The sequence below is a fragment of the Synchiropus splendidus genome, chromosome 12 (assembly GCF_027744825.2).
Source record: "Synchiropus splendidus isolate RoL2022-P1 chromosome 12, RoL_Sspl_1.0, whole genome shotgun sequence".
Lineage (NCBI taxonomy): Eukaryota > Metazoa > Chordata > Actinopteri > Syngnathiformes > Callionymidae > Synchiropus > Synchiropus splendidus.
Window position 1 is genome coordinate 10,765,499 of NC_071345.1, and position 26,935 is coordinate 10,792,433.

The following is a 26,935-nucleotide window of genomic DNA, read 5'->3' on the forward strand; positions in this document are numbered from 1 at the left end:
AGAAAATCAGGCCACTGTTTCATGAAGCCTCACCAACCCTTCAATACTACATGAAACTTCATCTGCCTATCACCGCTATTCACAAGTTTAGTGTGATGGATTCATGTAACAAATAAATAAAATAAAACAATTCCCTGTTCCAGTTTTAAAACGTTGCTTGTGCTCAGAATTACTGTGGCAATTCCAGTTTATCATTTGCAAGGATGCTAAGCTAGATGAGTGACAGCTCAGGGCTTTCTCTGTCATGACATGAACATGCTAAGCACATCCTGACCTGATGTGTTTTTTGTTTGATCATGTGTTTGTTCTAAGCTCTGCCGTCACGCCCCCTTTCCCAGCCACACCAAAAGAAAATGTCCACTTCAGCACCTTCTATTCAACCAGGCAGGAGTGCATGCATTTGCACATCCACAGTTCCAGAATGGCGAGTAGAACAACAGCAGAGGAACGTGGCGCAGCGGCCTCTGTCCCGCCCTCCTCCCCTGTCACTCTCATCACCCCTCCCTTGACCCCCAAAATATATAGATGTGTGTCAACAGTCACGTGGGTCTCGTCCCACGACTGGATTTGTTCTTATTGTTTTGAAGGGTTTTGCCTCCATCGACAGAAAAGTGGTGGGGTTAACTTTTTGGAGTTCATCCAAGGGCTTCCTTTTTGACGTTTCGCTCGTCCCTGGGCTTGTTCTCTTTCGTTCTTTCCCTGAGGAACGGCTGATACTTAAGTGGGGCGGCTCATCCAGAGGGCATCAGGTAAACATATCAAGTACCTATGTAGCAATATATATGTTCCGTGTACATTACCTCACTCAGGATTAATACCATAATGTATTCAGGACAAACTTTAGCCTTGTTTTGATTTATGTTTATTTGACCCTGTAAATCATCAAAAAGTTTTTGATGTTTTCATTGCCATAAAGGTTCATGTTTGTTTCTGTAATTTAATTCTGCACTCTTTCTGTCTAAGTTTTCTAAACTGTATCATTCTCTATGGACATTTTAGCTACACTAAGGCGCAAAAAAATGTGAATAATGTTGTTTTAAATAATAAAAATAATGTTCATTTGGAAGGAAACTAACATGATCAATTTGTTCATGTCAAGATCATAAACTAGTTTATCTTTTCAATGGAATTTCAATGTTATGTTTATAAATCTATTTAATTATTCTTACTGAGCTCCTAGTTTTTACTCGACCTCCTGAATCTGGCAGTGCAAATGTCAATTTGATGGATCAGTATTAATAAATGGATGGTCACCTGGCTGTGCATCCACTGTGTTAAAAACTAAAACCAATACGTTATCTATAATATCAACTTTCTTTCCTTCACGAGCAGGTGACCATACTCAGCTGCTGTAGTGCCGCTCATGATGTACAGCTTCATGGGTGGGGGCCTGTTCTGTGCCATCGTGGGAAACATTCTCCTGGTGGTGTCCACGGCGACAGACTATTGGATGCAGTATCGTCTGTCTGGGAGTTTTGCTCACCAGGGTCTGTGGAGGTACTGCATGTCTGGCAAGTGCTACATGCAGACAGACAGCATTGGTGAGTGGAGATACGCCATGCTGTAAAAAGACATTCTTCTCATGAAATTATTGCCCAGCGTTTTATCCAAGTCATATTCCGGATGCAATGATCTTATTTGGACTGCAGGTGGCATACGTTGCTTGTATAGTACAAGTCAAGAAAACGTTGCTAAAACCTGATTTCCCCTCCTTGGTCTCGGTTGATAAAGTTCACTTGAGGGCCACCTTCTCAGTCCATCATATCAGAGCCAGATGAGGCCAGTAGGCGTGGATTTACAATATTAGATTCACCATCCATAATGATCTGGCAACAAATTAATCCATTATTAAGACAAACAATCGTGAGTTTTCTTTTTAAACTCAGCGTCTGGCCTCCGGTTGAATGACGTCCTTCTCCTCCTCAGCCTACTGGAATGCCACTCGAGCCTTCATGATCCTCTCTGCCATGTCTTGCTTTGCTGGCATCATCGCAGGAATCCTCTCTTTTGCTCATTTCTCTGCTTTTGAAAGGTTCAACCGCTCCTTTGCTGCTGGAATCATGTTCTTTGTTTCAAGTGAGTGGGTCGACCACAACATATTCGAGCTTCTAGCACCAGCCCACAGTAAGACAGAGAAATGCTGCCCAATAAATCTTGTACTTCCTTTCACCAGCACTTTTTGTCCTGCTTGCAATGGCCATTTACACCGGGGTGACGGTCAACTTCCTGGGCAAGCGCTTTGGGGACTGGCGCTTCTCTTGGTCATACATACTGGGCTGGGTGGCGCTGCTCATGACCTTCTTTGCAGGTTGGTCCAATCGCATCACTCGCTTCCTTTCCATGTTGAATTTGATATCATTTCGATGAGGTATCAAGAAACAGTATTGCAGGGTGGATGAAACTGTGTCCCAAATTTCAGAGGCCAGTAGATGGCGCTCATTGTTTAGAAATGATGCAAGGCCTCATTGAGTTAGATGTTCAAATCCAAATGTTCGCGGCATTTGGTGGCCTCTGAAAACCAGGTCACTGTTTCATGAAACCTCACCAACCCTTGACTCAGTCCAGTTGAGATGAATTTGAATACATGGACTTGGGGTCCATGTATTGTACGCAGTGAAGTGTCAAAAAAAGAACCCTCCCATCCTCCTCCAATAATTTAAAGTCAGGATGAGGCCAGTCGAAGCAGGGAACCTGCCGTTCCATGGGATATTGAGGACATAATTTCTTCAATGTATCCTGGAACTGTGTGGAACATCTCACCGGAGAGGTGGAGATACCCAGGTCATTTAAAGTGACTCCTCCGTGGTTGTATTTTTAGGTTGTTAATTCAAAATGAACCACCATCTAGCTCTAAGGGGGAGTCGAATTTGGCCACTTGCATCCACCATCTTGTTTTTTCAGTCACACATTCCAACACTTTTTCAAAACTTGTCTTTGAGCTCAGCTGTTTCTATGCTAGTGTCATATATACACATTAGTTGTGACTGAAGACAACACAGCCTTCTGTCCGTTGCTCTCCCCACACTCACAATACAGCCTCAACCCGAGGGGCAGGATTTCATATTCAACCACACGTGTGTCTCACCGTGATGGAACCAAAACAATGTGGGTCTCATGAATTACCTTCATTCCTGGACAAAATTAAAGTCTCACACTGAAAATGGCTTTTCCATTTCCTGCCAGCCAAGGCTAATTTCAGGCTCTAATTTTAACTTTCTTTTTTTTCAAAGTTTATAGAGAGTGTGAAAGTAAAATGAATAAAAGTTCAAATAAAATAAAGTAAAAGTTTGATATCATTTCTAGAGCGGTGATTCTTTTTGGGTTCTGAGGCAGAGGCCTGTAGCCCATCTGTCTCTGCAAATAAAAACATAAAACAAAAAAATATTTTTATTTTATTTTAATGTTTTTGTTTGTGTGTGTTGCAGGTATATTCTACATGTGTGCCTACAGAATGCACGAGTGTAGAAGAGTGGCTGGCTCTCGCTGACACAAGCATCAGAGTGAGCGTAGCAGTGTCAATATCGACGTAAGAAGACGGAAATAAAGGAATTGTGATATTGCATGTGTAATGTGTTGGCTTTTCCTCACAGCGGACAGCATGATTCTCCCGATGACACGTGATAAAACCTTGGAACAGCAGCACCAACACATTTATCTGAAATACACAAACTACGGAATCCAAGTGAAATTAATGAATAAAAATGTCATATTATTCATCGTGACTAGTCATATTTTCAGCAAAAAGTTTGGGGATTTGCAAAACGAAATGTGTAATCTTCAGATTGTATTTATTTATTATTCATTATCGTCAGATGTTTTCCGTTGTGCGTAATTTCAGGTCATTTTAAAGCTAAATTACAATTGAAATTCTATACCCTTAAGTCAGTTTAACAAAGAAAAACAAACAATCTCTGGAAACCTTCAGGTTAAACAACCCTCTGCAAACAACCTTCATTGGAGATTTAGTGAAATGAACGTGGTGTTTACAGAAAAGATTAAGTAAATTTGTTCTGAAAATGTTTTGTAAAAGCGGTGAAAATTAAAGAGTTTGTATCTGAAACACAAACTAGAAAGTTATTTAATAATCTCAGTCTGTTCACAGAAATATGTGGAGAAATGCCCATCATATGTAGCGGAATAAATGATGAAAGCAATAAAAAAAAAAAGGTCAGCCAAATAAAATGAAGAAACTCAAGTGAAGTGTTCAAATTCTCAGTTTAAAGGCAACAAAAATGTTCAGATACAGATCAGTGTTTGCCTTCTCTTGCAAAAAGACTTTCATCTGATAAACCTGGTCATTGGCTCCGTATGGAGAGAAGACTGCAACAGTTGAACATGTCTCCCCCTGATACTGCAATGTTTGCTCATTATTTAAATTAAACTACTTTAACTGAAAAAAAGGACACCAACATGATGCCCGCAAGTAAAAAAAAATCCCTTAACAGCTTGCTTTGGATATTTCACGTCAGTTTATGGCGCGAAGTTTATCAACAAGATTAAGCTTGTTTGTTCTGTGTCTTCCACATCTGTGTGCAGAGAATATCTCAACCCATTCCTGTCATGCAGAGAAAACACATTCTATTTCAGCGTGCGATGCCCTCTGACCAGGCTTTGCTATTGGTAAACCTCCGTATAGCCAGTGAGTAAAAAGAATCAACTCGCTGCCCAATCCGGCAGCAGAGGGCTCCTACACTATAAGAGGGTATCCGCCCCAGAAATCCCCCTTCTCTTTCCTCTCAAGCGAGCCTACACACGAGTGAGTTTTTGTGAGTGAAGAATAAAGAATCATGGAAACTGACACCACTCGGTTGTGCCGTTGTGGTGCTTCCATTATGGCTGCGGATCCTCATGATCAATGCCTCCTGTGCCTGGGAGCTCAGCACGTCATGCAATCCTGCGCAGCCTGCAACCGTCTGCCTGAGGCGGCGAAAGTTCGCAGGGTGGCTTTGCTGTGGCCGCACCCCGTACAGCCCCCGCACCATCTACATCTGAACGTAAGTCATGGAGTGATGTCGGTCAGTCTGACCTGGGGGACATCAGCGACACAGAGATAGACCTGGAGGAGGCAGACCCCTTGGAACCAACGCTCCAGTCAGCATTCTGCCTTCCGTGTTTGCCAGCGTGGCTGAGCATATGGGCGTGGAGATGCCTGCACCCGAACACTGCAGGCCGACTACTGGGGTATCTATGGGACGCCTGCTAGACACAAAAAGAGCTTTGTCCACGGCGAAACACACATCTCCTTTCGACGGCTGCGAAACCTATTTGGGCAGCGAGTCCGCTCAGACGTCAGGGCGGCCATGGTTCTAATGGTTAGGCTATAAGGGGAGAGGCAAAGGTCTTTCCTCTCAGTCAAAATGACCTGTTAGGTAGCCTAAAGTCTCTGGTGAACCTTCTCTGCTACACTCGGACTACGGTCACACAGAGAGAGGGGAGTGAAGAGCGGTGAAAACTCTCAATCCTGGCTCACAAGAGTGACCGGTGGGGTACATCCCCAGTCTTCGTCGCTTTTACCAATGGCAAATAAACACGCTGAAATAGAACGTTGTGTTGTGTTCAGTAACCGCTTGGTGATAACGGCAGGACTACTAAATGCTACTTTCATGATGCGATGGTTGTGATGATGCGGATGGTCTTTGAGGTTCTGTATTGAGACACATTCTAAGCTCTTAGCATGGTTACTAAGTTAGTCAGGGCTCACACTGGTGAGCAAAAGCAGGACTATCTACTTTACATCTACCATTCCAGTCATCCACAGAAAACTCAATCTAATATTTAATTTTATTGAGAAACATGTGAGTTTGATCCCAAAACCTGCTGAAGGGTGTTGACAATGATGACGGCACCATGACACCGTTGCTCCGACGCACTGATTCTGGACCTCCGAAGTTAAACTAAGTCAGCACGATCGCTGTTCACAGGGTTCAATAGAACAGTCTCTCGATACCTGTCAACTTTGACTGTTTCCCTTACGGTCATAGGAACTGTAAAGACTGAAGAACTCACGGCGCCACCCCCCTGCATGTGAATGAGGTGAACATGACGCATTTGGACCCTGCAGCTTAATCGAGCTACTCTCTGCCTGTACCTGCAGTCATTGATCGTTTTTCTTGTTACAACTAACATAAAACATAATTTGTTTCCGTCTCTATAATACCATCATACCTTTTAAAACACACAAAACAATTTTTCAAGATAATATTTGAAAATGTCTCAATTTTTTTAAATTTTATTTTTATTTTACCTTTTCTCTTCCATTGTATGATGCCTTTTTTTCACGCAGAAAGAATCCACAGATGTAAAGCACAGAGGCCAACATTTCGTGAGATCAACAGCCAAGAATGTGTCGACTTAGGACTCAGAAATTCAAATGGAACAGGATACGGAGGGTTCTACTACAACAATAGCAACAGCAACAGCAACAACATATCAAAAGAAATTCCTCTGAATTTGTCCCAATTGATTCCTATTTTTATGTAGCTGGAACACCAACCCTCAGGGAAACAAAATTGTTAAATCCCCTCATTTCTTCTCCTCTCTATATTTGACAAAGCAAGTGACATCATTTTGTGGTCTGATAGTTCCATTGTCTAACGTACCAAACTTCTGTCCAGGAGTGAGGCTGAAGTCAAACCTCTGAATCAACTTCGCTATCACCACTTTGGCCTCCATCTGAAATTAGAAGAAAAATCATTTTTCATCTTCACGGCAAAAATCTATAAATGAAAATGCTGACTTCTTTTCCCACAGACCTGAGAAAGGTACTGCCCGATACAATTCCGTGGTCCCAGAGAGAAGGGGTAGTAGCAGTAGTAAGGCCTTCAAGACAGTTCATGTTTTCAAGACTGTGAAAACCTCAATGGTACAATAGTGTTACCACTCACTTGGGAGCATCTGGATGAAACCGGTCTGGGTCGAATACAAGTGGGTCCTTGAAGAACTTGGGCAGTCTCCCGGCCACATAAGGGCTGAACTGGAATCAAGAGAAATCCACTTGTTCACGTTCCGTCATTCAGGAACATCACTGCATTTCTGGAGCTTGAAACATTCCAATGATACAAATGACGTGCACTGAACAAAAGACTCACAATTGTATGGACTCCTCCTGGTATTTTGACTCCATTAATGACAAGATCCTCGTTGACCCGGCGAGGAATCAATGGGCCTATTGGGTACAGTCTCAGAACCTCCTTCAGAACCTGAACGTAAAAGAATCGTGTGAGCAACACTTCAAAAACAGAACCGTTTCATGTAAGAAATGTACCTGGGTCAAGTAAACCAGCCGTCCAAGATCTTCAGCATTGATCTCCTGTTTCATCCCAAGGACCTCATCCACCTCTTTTCTCACTCTGTGATAAGAATGAATATTGAGAGGCAGCAGGGTTGGAGAGGAAAAATATCATGAAGAGAAAAGTCATGTTAAGTGTCTGGAACTTCAGGCAAGTATGTGACCTCAGGCTTCTCCATCATGAGCTTCACCTCGCGTGGGCACCTAAGATCCTGACAAACCATAGTTGGATACAGATTGTCCTTGGCTTAGTGGCTTGGCTTAGTCACAGTTCCAACAGAAGAAAGTGACCGTCATGAACGAACATATAAGTAGGATTTTCCAGTTCAAATTTTCAGAGGATTTGAATTAACCGACAAGGTTAGTTTCACTGCTCTTACTTCTCCAAGATTTCAGGATATCTGCCCAGCTCTCTGACACAGAAGGCTAGCTGGCTGGCCGTGGTTTCCTGCCCTGGAATAAGACAAATGGAAAATGACTATTATTGTTCATTTACAGATATATTTAAATATGCAATGATAGCTCATTTCGTTAATAGAATGCATAGAATATACAAGAACTGTATTTATTTCTTTACCAAATGACTCATACAGTATGGTGACAGACGCTCCCTCGCTATCATATTCTCCAGATCAAAATACGAATGTACGTCAATGTTCGTGCACATGCCTGAATAATTCTATAATATAATAATATATAATATATTTTTTTCTTTTTAGACTTGTGTACTAATCCCAGGAAACAAAAATTGAATCTCACCAGCGACGAAGAAGGTCACAAAGTTGTCCACCATGAACTCCCCATCCTCTACGGTCGTTTTCTCATCTTAAATAAAGAGAAAATTCAATTTGCCATTTCCACCCCTTCAGATGTCACAGCTCAACTATCACAGCTGCTTCTGACCTTGTTTGGCAATTTTCAAGATCTGAGTCAGAATGTCTTTTGGGACGCTCTCATTATTCTCTATGGCAACTCTTCGCCGACTGATCCAGTCTCTTCCCGTCTCACGCAGAAAGCGACTAGCTTCTCTCACTGAGGCGACGTATGCTTTATTTGCGCTTTTAAACTAAAAAAAAAAAACATGAGGATCAAAACAGAGAAGTTGAGAGGTAATCCCGGTGGGGGTGTGCAACCTGAAAAAAAGCATCCCGAGTGTGTATGATCCCGCTCATGCATCGTTTAATAGCCTCTGTGAACGCGCTCTTGTTTTTCATCGTGTCAGAGTCGATGTCAAAAGCCACCTGGAAGATAAAAAACAATTCCAGGTTGGTTGCCAGTAGTATATGAGATGTATAAATGGGTCAATAAACCACAGCACAGCACCTTGGCGAGCACATCCAGAGTGAATGCGTTTATAAAGTCAGTCATGTTGGCTGCAGATTCATTTTCCACAGCCTCATTGATATTGCTCATCATCCTTTCTGCATACTCATTGATGGGGCTGAGGAAGCTCCTCAGATTCCTGGAAATAAAAATGCAATTGATAAAATGTATTTACACTGTACTCCATGAACCATATAGTAGAGCCCTCGTGAACAAAAACCAACCAATCAACCGGGATGAAAAACTGCCACCGACCACATCCATAAATATAAAGTGGCACTCTTACAGCTAAAAACAGGAATGGACATCAGTCGAACCCTAACACTTCTTATCCGGCACAGCAAACCGCAGCGACAATTATTAACGTCAACTGACTCAACACACAAGGCACAATAGTGCTACACAAACACACAGCCCGCTGAAAATATCTTGCAACTATAAAACATACACGTACAAGTCACTAGCTACGTCAACATTTCCCCTGCCACAGGTGCAAGACACAGGGGCTTGGAGTCAGGCGAGGAAAAAAAAGGACACGCATTGCAAACATATTTTTACAATTACTATTACTACTAATTTGTCTATTTTGACAAAGCACTTTCCATCCATCGCTCATCCATGTAAGCAAAAAAGGGAAAGGCTTGAGAACCACTGGTATCGATCTGTGCATGTCCAATCGTGTCACAAACTTAGCTCCCTCCATTTTTTTAGCTGAGTCAGCCATTTTCCTGCACACCATTCCTTACTTTGATATTGACTCGACATTTAGAGGACCTATTGCTGTCGGATCTGAAATGCCGAAAGACAGAGAAGGGAGAAGACATGATGGCTGATAAATACTCGTCACAGTTGACTCCCTGTGATGCCAGCAACAAACTTCCTCGGAGATAATGTGGAGTGCTACTCACATGCTGCTGAATGCAGGATCCATACTCCTCCTTTGCTTATACCAGTGGTCGTGGTCCACTACGGTGACAATTCCCATCCCCAAAAACCTTAAGTATGGCAAAGGATAATTTCAGCTGCATGACAAGGCTTTTGAACAAAAGTCTGCCATCGCACCTTTGACCAAAAAGGTGGATCAGTCCGCTGTACATCACAGTATCTTTGAAGTAGTTTGATGACACAAGGACTTTCTGTGGATTGAAAAATATTTTACCAGTATTAAAGTGTAAAAACATAGCAAGGAAAATAAAAGTTAGTTTCTTTTAACCTTGGTAGTTTCAGGACAGGTGGTGAAAATCATCACGTGGTGCAGAACATGTAGCTTGTACACTGGTCCATAGGTCTCTGACCTAAAATTTTAGAAATGAAAGCTATAGATTTTATTTTGATGTCGATAAGTATGACGTTATATTTGTGGCCACCAATTTCCACCAGCTAGCAAAAACCTCATTTGTGCTCAATAAACGTCATTTTTTTGCGCGCCTGAACAATGATCTGCGAGCACTCAACGTCGTTCAGGTTTTCTTTTTACACTTGTTCCACTTCTGCCACAGCGTTACATTTGCACTAAAAATGCAACCAATCACGGCCGTCGACGAAAGCTCCTTCCTGATTGGCTGTTCGGTCTCCAACAGCAGTGCGGGACATAGTCAAATGGGAAAACTGTTGCATTCAAATGCACCAAAACATTGAACCGTTACATGAGCTAACAAGCAGACTTCGCGTAAAAAATGTCCAAACAGAAGTTGTTCTATGACTTTTAGTATGCTGTGGAAAGACTTTATAACTCAACTGCAGCGTTCAAATACGACATCTACCCGCTAACTAGTAGCTTGTCAGTAACGCTAGTCCTTTTGACAGTGCTCTTTCTTCTTCTAAAATACTCTACGTCTCAGAACAATGTCTGAAAATAGCTGTGTGTTATGTCTAGTATGTTGCAACTACCTTGAAATCATACTCCATTGCTAAGTTGAGTTCTTTCTGTTCAGCAGTGATGTTGCTACAATACTGCAGTGAAGCTGGACGGCTGTTGGATATTCGACAGACATCGGCACCAGCACTATCGGTGTCAAAGTTGCTTCGCCAAGTGGTGCTCACTGACTGTGAACAGACACTTTAACAAGTAGCAGTCTGGAACATTCTGTGGCTGCTGCTGCTGCTGCTCAGTCAACATTAAGTCTGCTTGTGAGCGCATGTGGTGGCTCAGTGTTTCGGTGCAACAGTTTTCCCAGCTGGCTACATCTTGCATTGCCATTGGAGACCAAACAGCCAATCAGGACGAGCTTTCTCCAAATGTAACGCTGTGCCAGAAGATGAGCAAGTGAAAAAAGAAAACCTGAGTGCGACACGGATTCGAGGATGAGGATGAGCGCTGGCAGGTCATTGTTCAGGCATGCAAAAAGTTTATTGAGCGCAAAGGAGGTTTTTGATTGCTGATGGCAATTTTGTGTTCAAACTCATAGGTGCGCAAAAATCCTAGCCTGCTCACTGAATTTTTTGAAACACATATAACGCCATATATAAATACTTTTACAAATGCACATCATATTTGTTACACAAAACCACTCCGCACTTACCACTCCAAATATTTGTCAAGTACAAAGCCGTTGTTCATGATACGCACCAAACTGAAGATATGCCCAAAAAGGAAGCTGTTGTGAGAGAAAGCAAAAGGAATTACAGTTTTTCACAGAAATACTCAACAACATGAGTCTCTGACACTCACTTGTCAATGGGAGGTCCAGGTATGTGCGCATACTTCATGTGCAGATATTTGACGTACACGCAAAAACACAGAAAACAAGAGAAAAGTCCACAGAGGAGCAGGAGGAGAACAGAGGGGATCCAACTGAGAATGAGGGAGATAAGTGACATTTTGAATCTTCTTCTTCCAAAGCTCATCCAACAAGATAACGGCGCAAACTTCCTGAATATTCCTTTATGTAGGCTCACTCAAGAAACCTCCCACCTTCTACAAACATCTAAGGTAACGCCTTCAAGTTACTATATATATAATAGTGCTGCTCATACTCTTCCACTGCCCCTCTCCGTGTCTTTCTCTGAACCCCTCCCGCGATCTTGGAGCCTCTGATCACCAAAAAAAGTCGCTAGATTTGTCGCTAGTCGCTTTTGTCTAATTTTCTCACTAGGGGGGTCAAGAAAGTAGCTAAAAATAGCAACAAAGTTGCTAAGTTGGCAACACTGGGCATGCATCATGAGGGATTGACTTAAATACATGCCTCTGTCCTTGCTTTCCTGGAAGCTGCTGCCAGAGAACCAAGACTTCCTGAATGAATGGGTCAGCACTCTGGAGCATAGCAAGGTGAGATGCAGTATGGCCATCCAAGACGGTGACAGCAGTCTGTGTGGTAGAATCCCGATCAACCTGTAAGGCCTGCGGTAAGGATTCAGGGAGCAAGGTACCGCCAACCAGCATTTGTAGTCCCTGCTTCTCAGGTACTGATGGGAGACAACATCAGCATTCTTAATACTCTGAGCTGAAATCGAAGGATGCCAACTGAGATGCCCAGCACTATTCACTTGGCGGAGGACTGTTGACTCAAGGGGTTGTTGTCGGTACAGACCGGTCGGCAACCGTTAATACTCAAAGAGGCATTTCAACCCGGATTCCATGGAAAAGACAACACTGGGAGCCGCTAACATTTTTTTACATCTGAAATGAAGATGTTTGCCTATTTTTATTTGTTTTTACACTTGTGTGTTGTTTCAGAAAATGTTTCAGAAGATTGAAAATGAAAACGAGCATGTTTCAGAAAATGAAATTTCATTTATGACGTCAACACATTCATTTTGAACTCTTACAAAAAATAACAAAAAATGGCAGAGTTGAACGTCTCTTTCAAAAGAATTAAAAAGCTGAACTTAAATAATCCATCTGGCAAACAAAAATGCAGTGAGCTGCCATCCATTGGGCTTTCAGAGTGTGTAGCGGAGCATTGACCTGAGTTTAAAAATACAATGGAAAATTTTCGCTGAACAGTGAAAGTAAATATTTGCAAAATAACTGCATGAATACTTATTTTACCTGGTTGATGGGACTTCTGCTCCTGAACCTCTGCGCGCAGCCTCTGCAAATCAGGGCCGTAGGAAATCACTTTCACCGTCACTTCGACTGTTAGCTGCCGTCTGTGAGGCACAAGCGGCTCAGCAACAGTCAGATCCCAACATTATTTATTTAAGTAAATCTGACTGTCAGTTAAATCAGATGTTTATCAGCCTAATAAAGGCAAAAACGTGAGTTATCAAACGACCGCTGCGTTCCCGTTTCCCTGGCACCAGTCTCCTGTAGCTGCGAGTGGACACCACAGTGTTCTGGGAGTTGGCTGAGTTGTTGTTTCTGAATGATGTTATCTGCACAGACAGCAATCAGACCCGTTACTGCCCGGCATGTTTAGGTGGAGTCGCGCTGTACACGTAGTTTCCGGCATCTAGCACCGAGTCGCCTGAGGCGAGAAGGTCACGCCCCGTGGAGAGTTTCCCGAGACAAGGTGCAACTCAGGATCACGTCCGTGACCAAAACCCAACTCGCTTGTGTTCGTATGTCGGACTTTAGAGCCAAACGCACTTGAGACAGACTGCGCAGTGTAAAAAGCCCCTTATTTTCCCAAGCCACACAGAGCCGCAGCATTAGGATGAAAGAGCCGGGGTTGCTGACACCTGGTACCCCTGGTAACTTTTCGGTCACTGCGACTGACTGGTCACTCAGCTTAGACTTTTGGCCAGTGATCTTGGCTGTGAGCTTACGCAATGGTGCTGCTAATTCCGTGAAACCTTACACAATGCAGAGGTAATAAAGAGTGAAGCCCAGCAAAGACCGGAGTTCTGAAAGAGTAGCTGAAAACGGCCAATAAGAAATTGCCTCAATCTGTCTGGGATCAGTGGAGTCGCCAGAGAGGACGGGGCCAAGTTCTAAACTGCCTGCTAGAATGACACTGGTCACCAAAGATCAGCTGCGTCAACCTTTGGAATGTGATGGGAGCGCTGCAAAGCCAAGGGCATCCGGCTCCACTCACACAGGCCAAAGGTGTGCAAAAGCCTTTCATGGGACCATCAGCCTCATGAGATGAAAAAGGAGAGCGGGGAAAAAATGTTTTTGGACACCAAACATGCAGCCTAGTGGTTCACACTCTTGCCTTACAGCAAGAAAGCTGGATGGAATTTGTATGTTCTCCCCATGTGCATGTGGGTTTTAACCGGATTCTCTGGTTTCCTCCCACAGTCCAAAAACATGCTCATTTGGGGGTTAGGTTAATTGAGCACCCTAAATTGCCCAGGTGCGAATGTGTGAGGGAATGGTTGTTGTCTACCTGTGTGTTGCACTGTGATGGACTGGCAACTTGTCCAGGGTGTCACTCGCCTATTACCTGTTGATGCTGAGGTAGGCTCCTCCGCAACCTTCCTCTGGAGGACACAGCAGACTAGAAGATGTATGTACGTATTGGCAGAACTATGAAATATAGTTTAATGATGTAACCGTTTATTTATGGTTCACTTTTGAACATATTCTCAGTTATTTGTTGACAGAATCCACAGAACATTTTCTGCTTCCTCTTTATTCAATAAACAGACAAGAAGAATTTCCACAAATTGGAACTGGGGAATTCCAGTGGAAGAGCATACAGAGGGTTCTACTACAACAGTCCTGCAAGAATTTCCATTGAATTTGTCACATTTGATTCCTTCATTTCTTCACATCTCTATATTTCACGAAGCAAGTGACATCATTTTGTGGTCTGAGGCTTCCAGTGTCCTCTATGCCAAACTTCTGTCCAGGAGTGAGGCTAAAGTCAAACCTCTGGATAAACTTTGCTACGATCACTTTAGCCTCCATCTGAAAAAAAGAAAAAAAATCTTTGTTCAATCTTCTTTTCACCAAAAATGCAAAAGTGTCCCACAGACCTGAGAAAGGTACTGCCCGATACAATTCCTTGGTCCCAGAGAGAAGGGGTAGTAGCAGTAGTAAGGCCTTCAAGACAGTTCATGTTTTCAAGACTGTGAAAACCAAAATGGTACAATAGTGTTACCACTCACTTGGGAGCATCTGGATGAAACCGGTCTGGGTCGAATACAAGTGGGTCCTTGTGGAACTTGGGCAGTCTCCCGGTCACATAAGGGCTGAACTGGAATCAAGAGAAATCCACTTGTTCACATTCCATTATTCATTCAGGAATGTTGCGGGAATCATGACATTTTACTTATGTATATTCATCAAGTTATCTGCTTTTGAAAAAAAAAGGAGGAACTCAGGAGACATACCCCAGAACTGGTCCCAACAGCCTGAGTCTAGCCTGAGTTTGTGGGGAAAAACATCTACCTTCCCCCAAGTGAAGGAATGTGGAAGATCATGTGTAATAAAAGGGTCAGGGCCAGAGATAGTCTTTGTCGCTCTACACTACTTGAGCTAAGGCAAAGCCAGGCGTAGCTGTGGACCCAGAGCGTATGAATTAGACTCCTCTGTCAGGGAATAAATTCTTTTTTATTTTAACTTCTTGGTTCTTTGATACTCATTCATACATACATTGGAGTTGTATATTTCCAACAACTTTGCTGCATTTCTGGAGCTTGAAACATTCCAATGATACAAATGACATGCACTGAAAAAAAGACTCACGATTATATGGACTCCTCCTGGTATTTTGACACCATTAATGACAAGATCCTCGTTGACCCGACGGGGAAGCGATGGGCCTATTGGGTACAATCTCAGAACCTCCTTCAGAACCTGAACGTAAAACATCCATGTGAGTTGCTCTTGAAAAACAGAACCGTTTCATGTGGGACATGTACCTGGGTCAGGTAAACCAGCCGTCCAAGATCTTCAGCGTTGATCTCCTGTTTCATCCCAAGGACCTCATCCACCTCTTTTCTCACTCTGTGATATGAATGAATATTGAGAGGCAGCAGGGTTGGAGAGGGAAAATATCATGAAGAGAAAAGTCATGTTAAAGTGGCTCTAGATGAATTGAGATACTGAAACTTCAGGCAAGCATGTGACCTGAGGCTGCTTCATGACTTTCTTCTTTACCAACAGAAGAAAGTGACCGTCATTACCAAACATCTAAATAACATGGGGAGTGTTCCGGTTCAACGTTTCAACAGAGGATTTGAATTAATCGACAGGATTAGTTTCCATATATAACCAATCACTGCTCTTACTTCTCCAAGATTTCAGGATATCTGCCCAGCTCTCTGACACAGAAGGCTATCTGGTTGGATGTGGCTTCCTGCCCTGTAATAAGACAAAACAGAATATAACAAAAACATTAAAAATCCATTACTTTTCATCGATAAAGTACTATCAAAGTACGTAGAGATGTGTCATTTTGACAATAGTCCCACTTCATGTGGTTAGCCAGGGTATTGATACGTTTTGCCATTGGGAATATAATCTCAACAAATGAAAACTGAATCTCACCAGCAATGAAGAAGGTCATAAAGTTGTCCACCATCAACTCCTCATCCTCGATGGTCGGTTTGTCATCTCAAATAAAGAGAAAATTCAATTTGACATTTTATCTTTCCACCATTTTAGATGTCATAGCTCAACACTGCGGTTTCACTTTTTCTGACCTTGTGTGGCATTTTTCATGATCCGAGTCAGAATGTCTTTTGGGACGCTCTCATTATTTTGTATAGCAATACTTCGCTGTCTGATCCAGTCTCTTCCCGTCTCACGCAGAAAGCGACATGCTTCTCTCACTGACGCTACGTATGCTTTATTTGATGGTTTATACTGAAAAAAAAAAACAGATAATGTGAACACATGAGGATCAAAACAGATCAGCATAGAGGTGGGAGTGTACAACCTGAAAAAAAATATCCCGAGTGTTTATAACCATCCCATCCAGGCATCGTTTAATAGCCTCTGTGAACGCGCTCTTGTTTTTCATTGTGTTGGAGTCGATATCAAAAGCCACCTGGAAGATGAAAACAATTCCACGCTGGTTGGTAATAGCGTATGAGATGTGGAAAAATGGTCGATAAACAACAGCACAGCACCTTGGCGAGCACATCCAGGGTGTACGTGTTGATCAAATCAGTCATGTTGGCTGCCGATTCATTTTCCACAGCCTCATTGATTTTGCTCATCATCCCGTCTGCATGCTCATTGATGGGGCTGAGGAAGCTCTTCAGATTACTGAAAATAAAAATGGAATTGACTCAGTCCTTCATGTCATATATTAAAACATGACCTCTATATATGCTCCAGGTATGATGGGCCCTATCAACAGGTCCGTCTTGTGATCCAGCATCAGTCAATCTAACGCCGGTTTTCTGGCCTGCATCCAGCGTCTGAGTCAGCTCGGCAGGTGGCAGGCTTTCGAGCTTTGCTGATTTTGATCCGTGGTTCATAAGAAAATATTGCCAAGTAACTGCACCAATGACTCGGTACTTCTCTTCTTTCTCTGTTTGCTCGGTCTCAAAGGCCGTGCCCCCTTTTTAAGTGTCGGACACATCAGTCGTCAGCATGTTTCCTTTCTAACTTTCTATCCCATTCTGAACTTCGATATTGACTCCACATAACCTTCTTCTGGTGGATTTTTTTATGTCGGATCCCAAAAAACAAAGGTGATGTTGTTACAATACTAGACTGTTTCCTTTGAACCACACCCATTTTGGGACACATATTTACGCTTGCTATGCATCAAGGAGGCATTAAAAAAGCTGTTCTTAAAGCCCACTGGGGAGATAAAAGGGCAGCAAGACTTTTTGGGTGATGAGTTAGTGTTAAATAGAATACAATAGATGATGAGCAGAAGGAACGCAGTGGCGCAAGTGAGAGGAAATTGACAATAAACTGAGATGGAAGGAAGAGGAAAAGAGGGGAGGATAACAAAAGCTTTTGATTCAAGTTTATTGTGTCTCCACTATGTGTCTTTTCCAAGCTGTGGTTCAGTCCTGAAGAATTTCACAATAATAATATCAAAGAAGCACATGTCGTGCGAAATGGTGCTTAATGACACACGTTTCATTTGTGTCATTATAAATACAGGACTGCAGCATTTCTTCAGCATTTTTCTGCTGAGCTGTAGATTCATTTTCCATTTCATATTTTTTTTCTTGCTTGTGGTGGAAGATCTTTGCTGTTTGGAAGTGTATCTAGTTTATGAGCAAGGTTAAGGTTCGGTTCTTTCTATACCCTACAGTTATTTTCATTATCTCTTCTCATGCCTTTCACTTTATTTTGGATTTCAGACGTTCTGTGTGTATTTATTTATTTTAAATGTCTTTATAACGTCAGATTACCAGCTCGCAACAGATTAGTGCACAATCGACAACAATTGTTCTGCTTAAGGTTAATATTACCGCAAAATCTTGAGCTACTCTGCCATTACAATAAAAAGGGAAACGACCATTGAACATCAGCGAACACAAAAATGAGTCTGTGCGGTGTCAATGGAGTAAACACTCGAAACACGCGTCTCCAGCCGCTCTCTCATCTCTGAAGATCCACAGTAGTTCAGTGTTGACTCGTGCTACTCGTGGAAAACTCTCAACACGTTATGCTAAAGTTAGCTCAGGAGCTGCAAGTGCGCATGTGCCGTGCGTCGTCTCGCCCCAGAGCATTCGAGCGGTGTCGAACTGCGCGGCTGCGCGTGCGACAGGAAATTTGGTTGTGGCGGGCTTTTCTGACAAGAAAAACATTTCTGACAAGTTGCCACAGCCGCCACTTCCAGCGTGAGACTTGTTGGTAAGCCTTTGTGGAATTAAAACATTTATCGCATTCATGTACCAGCAGCTAGCTGCCACTGTTTCACTCAATGCTACTTGTGTTGTATTGCTCTGCTATACACGGTTGTCTGGGGTTCGCTGTGCCGCTAGCAACACCACGAAGTTACACAGGTACTGGCAGAGCACCGGAATTTCATTTAAGAATTAAATATATCGCCTGAAAGATGGACGTTTGTGTGGTCATTAAAAAGGCTCACAACATGACATGTCAAAATACCGGCACTAACTGTGCAGTTCGGACGCTGTCGCATGAATTCACGCAGCCCAACGTCAGGCGAGCATTGATAACGTGAATCCTTAGTTTTGTTTCCAATGGTTTTATGTGTTGGTTTGAAACACAGGAATTTTGTCCGTTTTTATTGAGTTATCTGTGTTGATTCCAGAAGAAGGCAGAACTGCGTTGCTTGCTCTAAATAATCAGTGAAACAAAACCTGTGTGCAATGTGCTATGAGTTATGACTAGTTAGTGGAAACATTACCGGAATTGTTGCACATTTAAGTTTCTATATGTAGTGCTCTTTGATTTGAAGCTAACAATATCAGTTAGCCGGTAAACTTCACATCTTCAAATCAGTCTGATAAGATATTTTTGTTTTTGTTAAATAAATCTATTGGACATAGAAGATGCATTTTATTCGATTTTGTGATGTTTATATAGTGCCATTATTTCCATTGTATATATGTTTGTGTTTGTCTTGCATTACACTTGATCCGTATTAATTTCTCACGTTTCTCGAGAGTTACCAAAAGAATCAAGTAACTTCTCTCCACAAGTAACACCTCCGACCACTGCAGCCTATAGTTTCCAGCACTTCTGCCAGAGATGCATATAACACAAGTGGTCACGGATAAAAAGTACAGCCTTATCGACTATAATAGAGAAGGATAATGGCACTAGTATTTATGTTGTAGATGCATATTCAGATGTAGTTATTTGTTGCTCTAAAGCGGTCCTTCTCAAACAGTGGGGCGGGCCCCCGTCAGGGGGTGTGGAGCAATGCCAAGGTGGAGCTTATTGACCTCAGGGAAATTACTTTTTTGCTGCATAAGAATAAAGAGTCCACTCATGATTTTTTTCAATTTCAGGCAATGCGATGCACTTTAAGCCTTTCCTGTTACAGACAAAAATAATGTCAATAATTTTAACTTGATCTACATTGCGTTCTTTTATTGATAATTTTATAGACAAATGACACTATTTACAGAGGCTGCGGAGAGTTGGGGGGCGCGAAACATCTACTTCTTCCAGTGGTTGGGGGGCGGTGCAACAGAAAATGACTGAGAAGCACTGCTCTAAAGGCTTCCTTTTCCACACATCTGAAACACAGGCAATACAAGGGATGGCGTCTACAACCTTCCCTTGATATTTGGCACGCTGCTAAAGATCTTCAACAGAGCTTCAACAGGTAAACAATTTTGTTGCATTAAGAATCATTTTAATGACGTGACTTCTGTTTTCAAAGCTTTCATTGAAGCAACACCATTACGACTATGATGACTTTTTGACAGGTGCATGTCCTTCACGCTGTGACAGTGATGGACCAGTCTGGAATCTTGCCTTGGATCAGAGACATCATTAAGTATCAATGCTAAGAGTGTCCACTGTAGAGCAGTTCAAGGTATGTCTGATGATGTGAACTGAAACACGGTTTCATAGTGAAGAGGCACACAAGTTCACATATGAAGTGACGTTTAAATTTCAACATTATTTCAATGTTGATCATGATGATTGAATCATGGTTGAATCAACGTTGAATTGGTTGAAATTTCAGTGTTGTTTCAATGTTAATCATTATAGTTGAATCAATGTTGACACAACGTTAAAATTTATTGAAATTTCAATGTTGAGTCAATGCTTGATCCCAATGTTGTTTCAATATTAATTCAATGTCATTTTATCTGGGGTGAGAGCACGGAGAGTAGTGGGCGTCGCAGAAGTTGTGGGAGACGGGATGGCGGCGCGTAAATATAGCACACATACTCACATGCTGCTGAATGCAGGATCCATACTCCTCCTTTGCTTATACCACTGGTCGTGATCCAGTTCGGTTACAAGACCCGTCCCCAAAAACCTAGTTGACAAATTGTGGCACAGAATAGTTTCAGCTGCATGGCAAGGCTTTCGAACAAAAGTCGAGCAGCACACCTTTGACCAAAAAGGTGGATGAGTCCTTTGTACATCGCAATGTCTTTGTAATGCTTCGATGACACAAGGATTTTCTGTGGTTTTAAGAAAATATTGAAGCAGAAATACAATTTTTACAAAGAATAGCAAGGAAAATAATGCGAAGTTAAAGGAGTTTCTACTAACCTTGGTAGTTTCGGGACAGGTAGTGAAAATCATGACATGCTGCAGTATGTGTAGCTTGTACACAGGTCCGTAGGTCTCTGACCTTAAATTTCAGAAATGAAAAGATATCATATATTATATTTTGATGTCAATAACTACTTAATTGTCACAATTTGCAAATGTACATTTTGTGACAGAAAACCACACTTACCACTCCAAAAATTTGTCGTGGACAAATCCGGTATTTGTGAGACGCATTAAAATGAAGGCATGTCCAAAAAGGAAGCTGTTGTCAGAGAGAGCAAAGAGAATAAGAGCTTTGCTGAGAAATATTCAGAAACAGAGTCTCTATCACTTACTGTTCAATGGGAGGTCCAGGTATGTGCGCATACTTCATGTGCAGGTATTTGATGTACGCGTAAAAACACAGAAAACAAGAGAAAAGTCCACAGAGGAGCAGGAGGAGAACAGAGGGGATCCAACTGAGAATGAGGGAGATAAGTGACATTTTGAATCTTCTACTTCCAAAGATCATCCAACGAAGCAAGGGCACAAACCTCTCCAATATTCCTTTATGTAGGCTCACTCAACAAACATCCCGCCTTCAACAAACACAACACTATTAGATTAGATTAGATTAATTCTGTTGTTGGTGTTGCTCAGACTGGCTCCTAGTGGTGCTTGATCGCCAGCTCTTGTGCCCTGCTTGAGAAAAGTGCCCAGTCAAGCATAGAAATTCCTAGTTAATCTACATTATTGACTAAGGTTTTCTAAATATCCTTTTGGTTATTGTGCGCTGCTAGTTTTGTTGTATTTGTTCATAGCATAGTATGGCTAGCATAGCATGATTTAAAACTGTAAATTCAAGTGTTCATTATGTTAACTGACTAGACAGGAATGCCCCTAGGTCTGACAACCCCTGGTAGTTTTCAGCAGGTAATTCATGAAGTTAGGTTTACAAATAAGATTTGCTATGTTTGCAACACACACAAAAATTGGCTTTTCCTGTTTGCGATGCCACAGGCCAGACGCTCTCCTGGTAGTGAAGTCCTGGAGCAAATTCTGATATGTATGCTTATGTTACACAGCACTGACTCTAGTTAGACACTCTGAGCTTGTGCAGTGGTGCAGCTAAGTTGGCGTCATCCCTCCACAATGCAGCAGTAATAGCGAGCGAAGCCCAGGAATGACCAGCGTTCTGAAAGAGTAGCTGGATTTGGCCAATAAGAAATTTCCTGAATTTTTATGGGATCAGTGGAGCCGCCAGAGATGATGTGGCCCAAGTACTGAACTGCCTGCTGGACTGACACTGGTCACCAAAGATCCACTGCATCCACATTGGGAATGTGCTGGGAGCCTTGCAAAGCCTGAAGGGCATCCGGTTCCACTCACACGGGCCAAAGGGAGTGCAAAAGGCTGTCTTGAGACCATCCGCCTCTGCCACGGGAACTTGATTGTATAGGCTGGGTCCAGGGTGGAAAACCAACGGGCAGTAGTCAAAGGATCAAATGACTCATCAATGCAGGGCAATGGAAGTGTCTTTCCTGGTTTCTAAAACGTTCTAAAAGTTCTAAAACGTTTTTTTCTGTACGATGGCTTTTTTTGCACAGAAAGAACCCTCTGATCTAAAACACACAGTCAGCATTTCCTGCTTCCTCTTTATTAGGTCAACAAACATGAACTGCATACTAAAGCAGCCCTGCAAGTTTAATAAAACACGGTCGAATCAATACAGTAACAACATATCAACATAATTTACATTGGATTTGTCACATTTGAATCCTGTATTTTTAAGAATGTTTACTGCAGAGTAGCTGGAACATCGACGCTATGTCTTGCATCAGACAGATGAATTAAATTCCCTCATTTCTTCACATCTCTGTATTTGACGAAGCAAGTGACATCATTTTGTGGTCTGAGGCTTCCAGTGTCCACAATACCAAACTGCTGTCCAGGAGTGAGGCGAAAGTCAAACCTCTGAATAAACTTAGCTACCATCACTTTAGCCTCCATCTGAAATAAGAAAAAAAATCTTTGTTCATTCTTCTTTTCACCAAAAATCCATAGATGCAAAAGTGTCCCACAGACCTGAGAAAGGTACTGCCCGATACAATTCCGTGGTCCCAGAGAGAAGGGGTAGTAGCAGTAGTAAGGCCTTCAAGACAGTTCATGTTTTCAAGACTGTGAAAACCTCAATGGTACAATAGTGTTACCACTCACTTGGGAGCATCTGGATGAAACCGGTCTGGGTCGAATACAAGTGGGTCCTTGAAGAACTTGGGCAGTCTCCCGGCCACATAAGGGCTGAACTGGAATCAAGAGAAATCCACTTGTTCACGTTCCATCATTCAGGAACATGACTGCATTTCTGGAGCTTGAAACATTCCCACGAAACAGATGATGTGTGCTGAAAAAAAAACACTCACAACTACATTGACTCCTCCTGGTATTTTGACGCCATTAATGACAAGATCCTCGTTGACCCGGCGAGGAATCAATGGACCTATTGGGTACAATCTCAGAATTTCCTTCAGAACCTGAACGTAAAAGAAACGTGTGAGTGACACTTCAAAAACAGAACCGTTTCATGTGGGACATGTACCTGGGTCAAGTAAACCAGCCGTCCAAGATCTTCAGCATTGATCTCCTGTTTCATCCCAAGGACCTCATCCACCTCTTTTCTCACTCTGTGATATGAATGAATATTGAGAGGCAGCAGGGTTGGAGAGGAAAAATATCATGAGGAGAAAAGTCATGTTAAAGTGGCTCTAGATGAATTGAGATACTGAAACTTCAGGCAAGCATGTGACCTGAGGCTGCTTCATGACTTTCTTCTTTACCAACAGAAGAAAGTGACCGTCATTACCAAACATCTAAATAACATGGGGAGTGTTCCAGTTCAACGTTTCAACAGAGGATTGGAATTAACCGACAGGATTAGTTTCCATATATAACCAATCACTGCTCTTACTTCTCCAAGATTTCAGGATATCTGCCCAACTCTCTGACACAGAAGGCTATCTGGTTGGCTGTGGTTTCCTGCCCTGGAATAAGACAAACGGAATATGACAAGTACATAAAAAAAATCCATTACTTTTCATCGATGAAAATACTATCAAAGTATGCAGTGATATATCATTTTGACAATAGTCCCACTTCATCAGATGGGTGTTTGTGTAGCCCCTTCAGGCAGGGTATTGATACGTTTTGCTAGGATAGTTGTATGTGTTTTTATATTTTTTTGTTATATTTTGTTAGCACACTAAGTGGCCTTGTTATTAAGTTTTATAGGTCAAACTAAGTTAATGGTAAAATGCATTCAATATAAAAGACTAAGCTGAACCTGCAACTTCAGGTTCCTCAGGAATCTGCTCAGACCACTATGTCACTGCAAAAATGATCATACATTTGCTGTAAAGTTTTATAAAAGTGATAATGAATAGAATAGATATGGACGACATGCTAGTGTCATAATAGTTGATTATTTCAGTGACTCTAGCATTTTGAGCCCCCATAATGTTTGTGCACATGCCTGACTATTGACTACTTTCTTCTCCTTCTCTTTCAAAATAATCACAGATGGGACCTTGCGCTCCCACTGTACATGTTCCTTAGATACTTGTCCCCTGGTACTCTATGTGCCAGTGAAAAGAAATGAATCTCACCAGCGATGAAGAAGGTCACAAAGTTGTCCACCATCAACTCCTCATCCTCGATGGCCGGTTTGTCATCTTAAATAAAGAGAAAATTCAATTTGGCATTTTATCTTTCCACCATTTTAGATGTCACAGCTCAACACTGCAGCTTCACTGCTTCTGACCTTGTTCTGCACTTTTCAAGATCCGAGTCAGAATGTCTTTTGGGACGCTCTCATTATTTTGTATAGCAATACTTCGCTGTCTGATCCAGTCTCTTCCTGTCTCACGCAGAAAGTGACATGCTTCTCTCACTGACGCCACGTATGCTTTATTTGATGGTTTAAACTGAAAAAAAAAAAGATAATGTGAACACATGAGGATCAAAACAGGTCATTAGAGCGGTGTACAACCTGAAAAACAGCATCCCGAGCGTTTATAATCATCCCGCTCATGCATTGTTTAATAGCCTCTGTGAACGCGCTCTTGTTTTTCATCGTGTCGGAGTCGATGTCAAAAGCCACCTGGAAGACAAAAACAATTCCAGGTTGGTTGCCAGTAGTATATGAGATGTATAAATGGGTCAATAAACCACAGAACAGCACCTTGGCGAGCACATCCAGAGTGAATGTGTTTATAAAGTCAGTCATGTTGGCTGCAGATTCATTTTCCACAGCCTCATTGATTTTGCTCATGATCCTGTCTCCATACTCATTGATGGGGCTGAGGAAGCTCTTCAGATTACTGAAAGTAAAAATGGAATTGAGAAAATTGCTTTACACAGTTCTTCATGTCATATATTTAAACCTCATCTCTATATGCTCCGTCCGTCTTGTGATCCAGCATCAGTCAATCAAACATCAGTTTTCTGGGCTGCATCCTGCGTCTCCCAACTCCCACTATGACTGAGTCTGTTAGCAGCTGGCAGGTTTCCGGAGCTTTGCTCATTTTGATCAGTGATTCACAAGAAACCATAGCCAAGGAACTGCATCCATGACCCCACACTTCTCTTCTGCACTCTCCTTGTTTCCCCTCTGGGCTGTGTCACATCAGTCGTCTGCATGTCTCCTTTCTAAGAGCTGAGTCAGCCATTCTCCTGCACCCCACTCCTGACTTCGATATTGACTCTGCATAACTTTTAGTGGATTTTTTGATGACGGATTGTTGTGGGATCCCAACAGAGAAAGTTATTAAAATACTTAAACTGTTTCCTTTAAACCACACCTATTTTGGGACACTGATCTATGTTTGTGAGGCATCAAGGAGTTAAAGGAGGCGATGAAAAAAGCAGCTCTTAAATTCCACTGGGGAGATAAAAGGGCAGCAAGACTTTTTGGGGGACAAGTTTGTGTTGAATAGAATAGAATAGATGATGAGCATAAGAAGAATAATAGAGGAAGTGTAAGGGACGCTGTAGATGAATCAATTGACAGGAAATGGGAAATAAATTGAGATGGAAGCAAGAGCAGAAGATGGGAGGAGGTGTGAGAGCAGGGAGTGTCGTCGGTGTCACAGATTGTGTGGGAGCAGGGATGCTAAATACACAATTGATTCCCTGTAACGTCATGACCAAACTTCACTGGAGATAATGGCGAGTGCTACTCACATGCTGTTGAATGCAGGATCCATACTCCTCCTTTGCTTATACCACTGGTCGTGGTCCATTTCGGTTACAAGTCCCGTCCCCAAAAACCTTGACAACAAAATGTGGCACAGCATAATTTCAGCTGCATGACAAGGCTTTTGAACCCAAGTCTAGCAGCTCACCTTCGACCGAAAAGGCTGATCAGTCCGCTGTACATTATTTTGTCTTTGTAGTGCTTCGATGACACAAGGACTTTCTGTGGTTTGAAAAGTATTTAAGCAATAATTACATTTTAAAAATGAACAGCAAGGAAAAAAAAGTAAAGTTAACCTTGGTAGTTTCGGGACAAGTTGTGAAAATCATGACATGGTGCACCATATGTAGCTTGTACACTGGTCCATAGGTCTCCGACCTTAAATTTAAGAAAAAAAAGATACATATTTTATGTCGATGTCATTGTCACCATTTACAAATGTCCTTTTTTTTTTCGGCAAACCACTCTTACCACTCCAAGAATTTGTCGTGGACAAATCCAGTATTCATGATACGTACTAAAATGAAGGCATGTCCAAAAAGGAAGCTGTTGTCAGAGAGAGCAAAGAGAATAAGAGCTTTTCTCAGAAATATTCAGAAACAGAGACTTCATCACTTACTGTTCAATGGGAGGTCCAGGTATGTGCGCATACTTCATGTGCAGGTATTTGATGTACGCGTAAAAACACAGAAAACAAGCGAAAAGTCCACAGAGGAGCAGGAGGAGAACAGAGGGGATCCAACTGAGAATGAGGGAGATAAGTGACATTTTGAATCTTCTTTCCAAAGATCATCCAACAAAGCAAGGGCACATACCTCTCCAATAGTCCTTTATGTAGGCTCACTCAACAAACATCCCGCCTTCAACAAACAACGCCGGAAGGTTTTAACTGCATTATTCAGAATTTTTTTTTTTTGTTGCTCCTATTGGTGCTCATGCACCAGCCCTTGTGCCCGGTATGAGAAAAGTGCCCCATCAAGCATAGTAATACCTTGTTCATCTAAGTTATGGACCAAAGTTTCTGAATGTCTTTTGATTATTGTGAGCATAAATAGAAAAATACACCAATGACAGAAGTAAA

The 26,935-nt window shown here is 42.2% G+C and overlaps 4 protein-coding genes and 1 long non-coding RNA gene across 6 annotated transcripts; 2 read left to right on the plus strand and 3 right to left on the minus strand.

The window, feature by feature from the left end:
- The first annotated feature begins 144 nt into the window (after positions 1 to 144).
- On the plus strand, positions 145 to 3,950 carry lim2.5 (lens intrinsic membrane protein 2.5). The gene is made up of 6 exons (XM_053881035.1): positions 145 to 749; positions 1,333 to 1,541; positions 1,927 to 2,076; positions 2,174 to 2,308; positions 3,426 to 3,526; positions 3,591 to 3,950. The coding sequence occupies exons 2-5, from the start codon at positions 1,364 to 1,366 to the stop codon at positions 3,485 to 3,487; spliced, it is 525 nt and encodes a 174-aa protein (XP_053737010.1). The 5' UTR covers positions 145 to 749; positions 1,333 to 1,363; the 3' UTR covers positions 3,488 to 3,526; positions 3,591 to 3,950.
- A 1,195-nt stretch (positions 3,951 to 5,145) lies between these two features.
- On the minus strand, positions 5,146 to 12,708 carry LOC128768223 (cholesterol 24-hydroxylase-like). 2 transcript variants are annotated; one of them, XM_053880958.1, is made up of 16 exons: positions 12,603 to 12,708; positions 11,283 to 11,405; positions 11,134 to 11,208; positions 9,825 to 9,906; positions 9,674 to 9,747; positions 9,520 to 9,606; positions 8,612 to 8,750; positions 8,422 to 8,529; positions 8,192 to 8,354; positions 8,048 to 8,113; positions 7,669 to 7,741; positions 7,265 to 7,349; positions 7,089 to 7,199; positions 6,885 to 6,973; positions 6,753 to 6,819; positions 5,146 to 6,672 (listed from the first exon to the last, which is right to left on the minus strand). In XM_053880958.1, exons 2-16 carry the CDS (start codon positions 11,318 to 11,320, stop codon positions 6,523 to 6,525), a joined length of 1,407 nt encoding a protein of 468 aa, XP_053736933.1. In that variant the 5' UTR covers positions 11,321 to 11,405; positions 12,603 to 12,708; the 3' UTR covers positions 5,146 to 6,522. The 2 variants fall into 2 exon arrangements, with proteins under 2 accessions (XP_053736933.1, XP_053736932.1); XM_053880957.1 differs by lacking the exon at positions 12,603 to 12,708 and having other exon boundaries at positions 11,283 to 11,694.
- A 1,365-nt stretch (positions 12,709 to 14,073) lies between these two features.
- On the minus strand, positions 14,074 to 21,140 carry LOC128768203 (cholesterol 24-hydroxylase-like). The gene is made up of 15 exons (XM_053880910.1): positions 20,960 to 21,140; positions 20,812 to 20,886; positions 20,622 to 20,703; positions 20,457 to 20,530; positions 20,296 to 20,382; positions 16,577 to 16,715; positions 16,384 to 16,494; positions 16,148 to 16,310; positions 15,993 to 16,058; positions 15,734 to 15,806; positions 15,365 to 15,449; positions 15,189 to 15,299; positions 14,609 to 14,697; positions 14,477 to 14,543; positions 14,074 to 14,408 (listed from the first exon to the last, which is right to left on the minus strand). The coding sequence occupies exons 1-15, from the start codon at positions 21,133 to 21,135 to the stop codon at positions 14,259 to 14,261; spliced, it is 1,548 nt and encodes a 515-aa protein (XP_053736885.1). The 5' UTR covers positions 21,136 to 21,140; the 3' UTR covers positions 14,074 to 14,258.
- LOC128768205 (uncharacterized) lies at positions 18,131 to 22,146 on the plus strand. The gene is made up of 3 exons (XR_008416225.1): positions 18,131 to 18,269; positions 19,639 to 19,716; positions 19,820 to 22,146. It is a non-coding gene; the product is annotated as an uncharacterized LOC128768205 (long non-coding RNA).
- A 101-nt stretch (positions 22,147 to 22,247) lies between these two features.
- On the minus strand, positions 22,248 to 26,649 carry LOC128768169 (cholesterol 24-hydroxylase-like). The gene is made up of 15 exons (XM_053880844.1): positions 26,474 to 26,649; positions 26,326 to 26,400; positions 26,151 to 26,232; positions 26,003 to 26,076; positions 25,842 to 25,928; positions 24,841 to 24,979; positions 24,649 to 24,759; positions 24,421 to 24,583; positions 24,266 to 24,331; positions 23,572 to 23,644; positions 23,203 to 23,287; positions 23,027 to 23,137; positions 22,821 to 22,909; positions 22,689 to 22,755; positions 22,248 to 22,613 (listed from the first exon to the last, which is right to left on the minus strand). The coding sequence occupies exons 1-15, from the start codon at positions 26,620 to 26,622 to the stop codon at positions 22,464 to 22,466; spliced, it is 1,521 nt and encodes a 506-aa protein (XP_053736819.1). The 5' UTR covers positions 26,623 to 26,649; the 3' UTR covers positions 22,248 to 22,463.
- Positions 26,650 to 26,935: the final 286 nt, after the last annotated feature.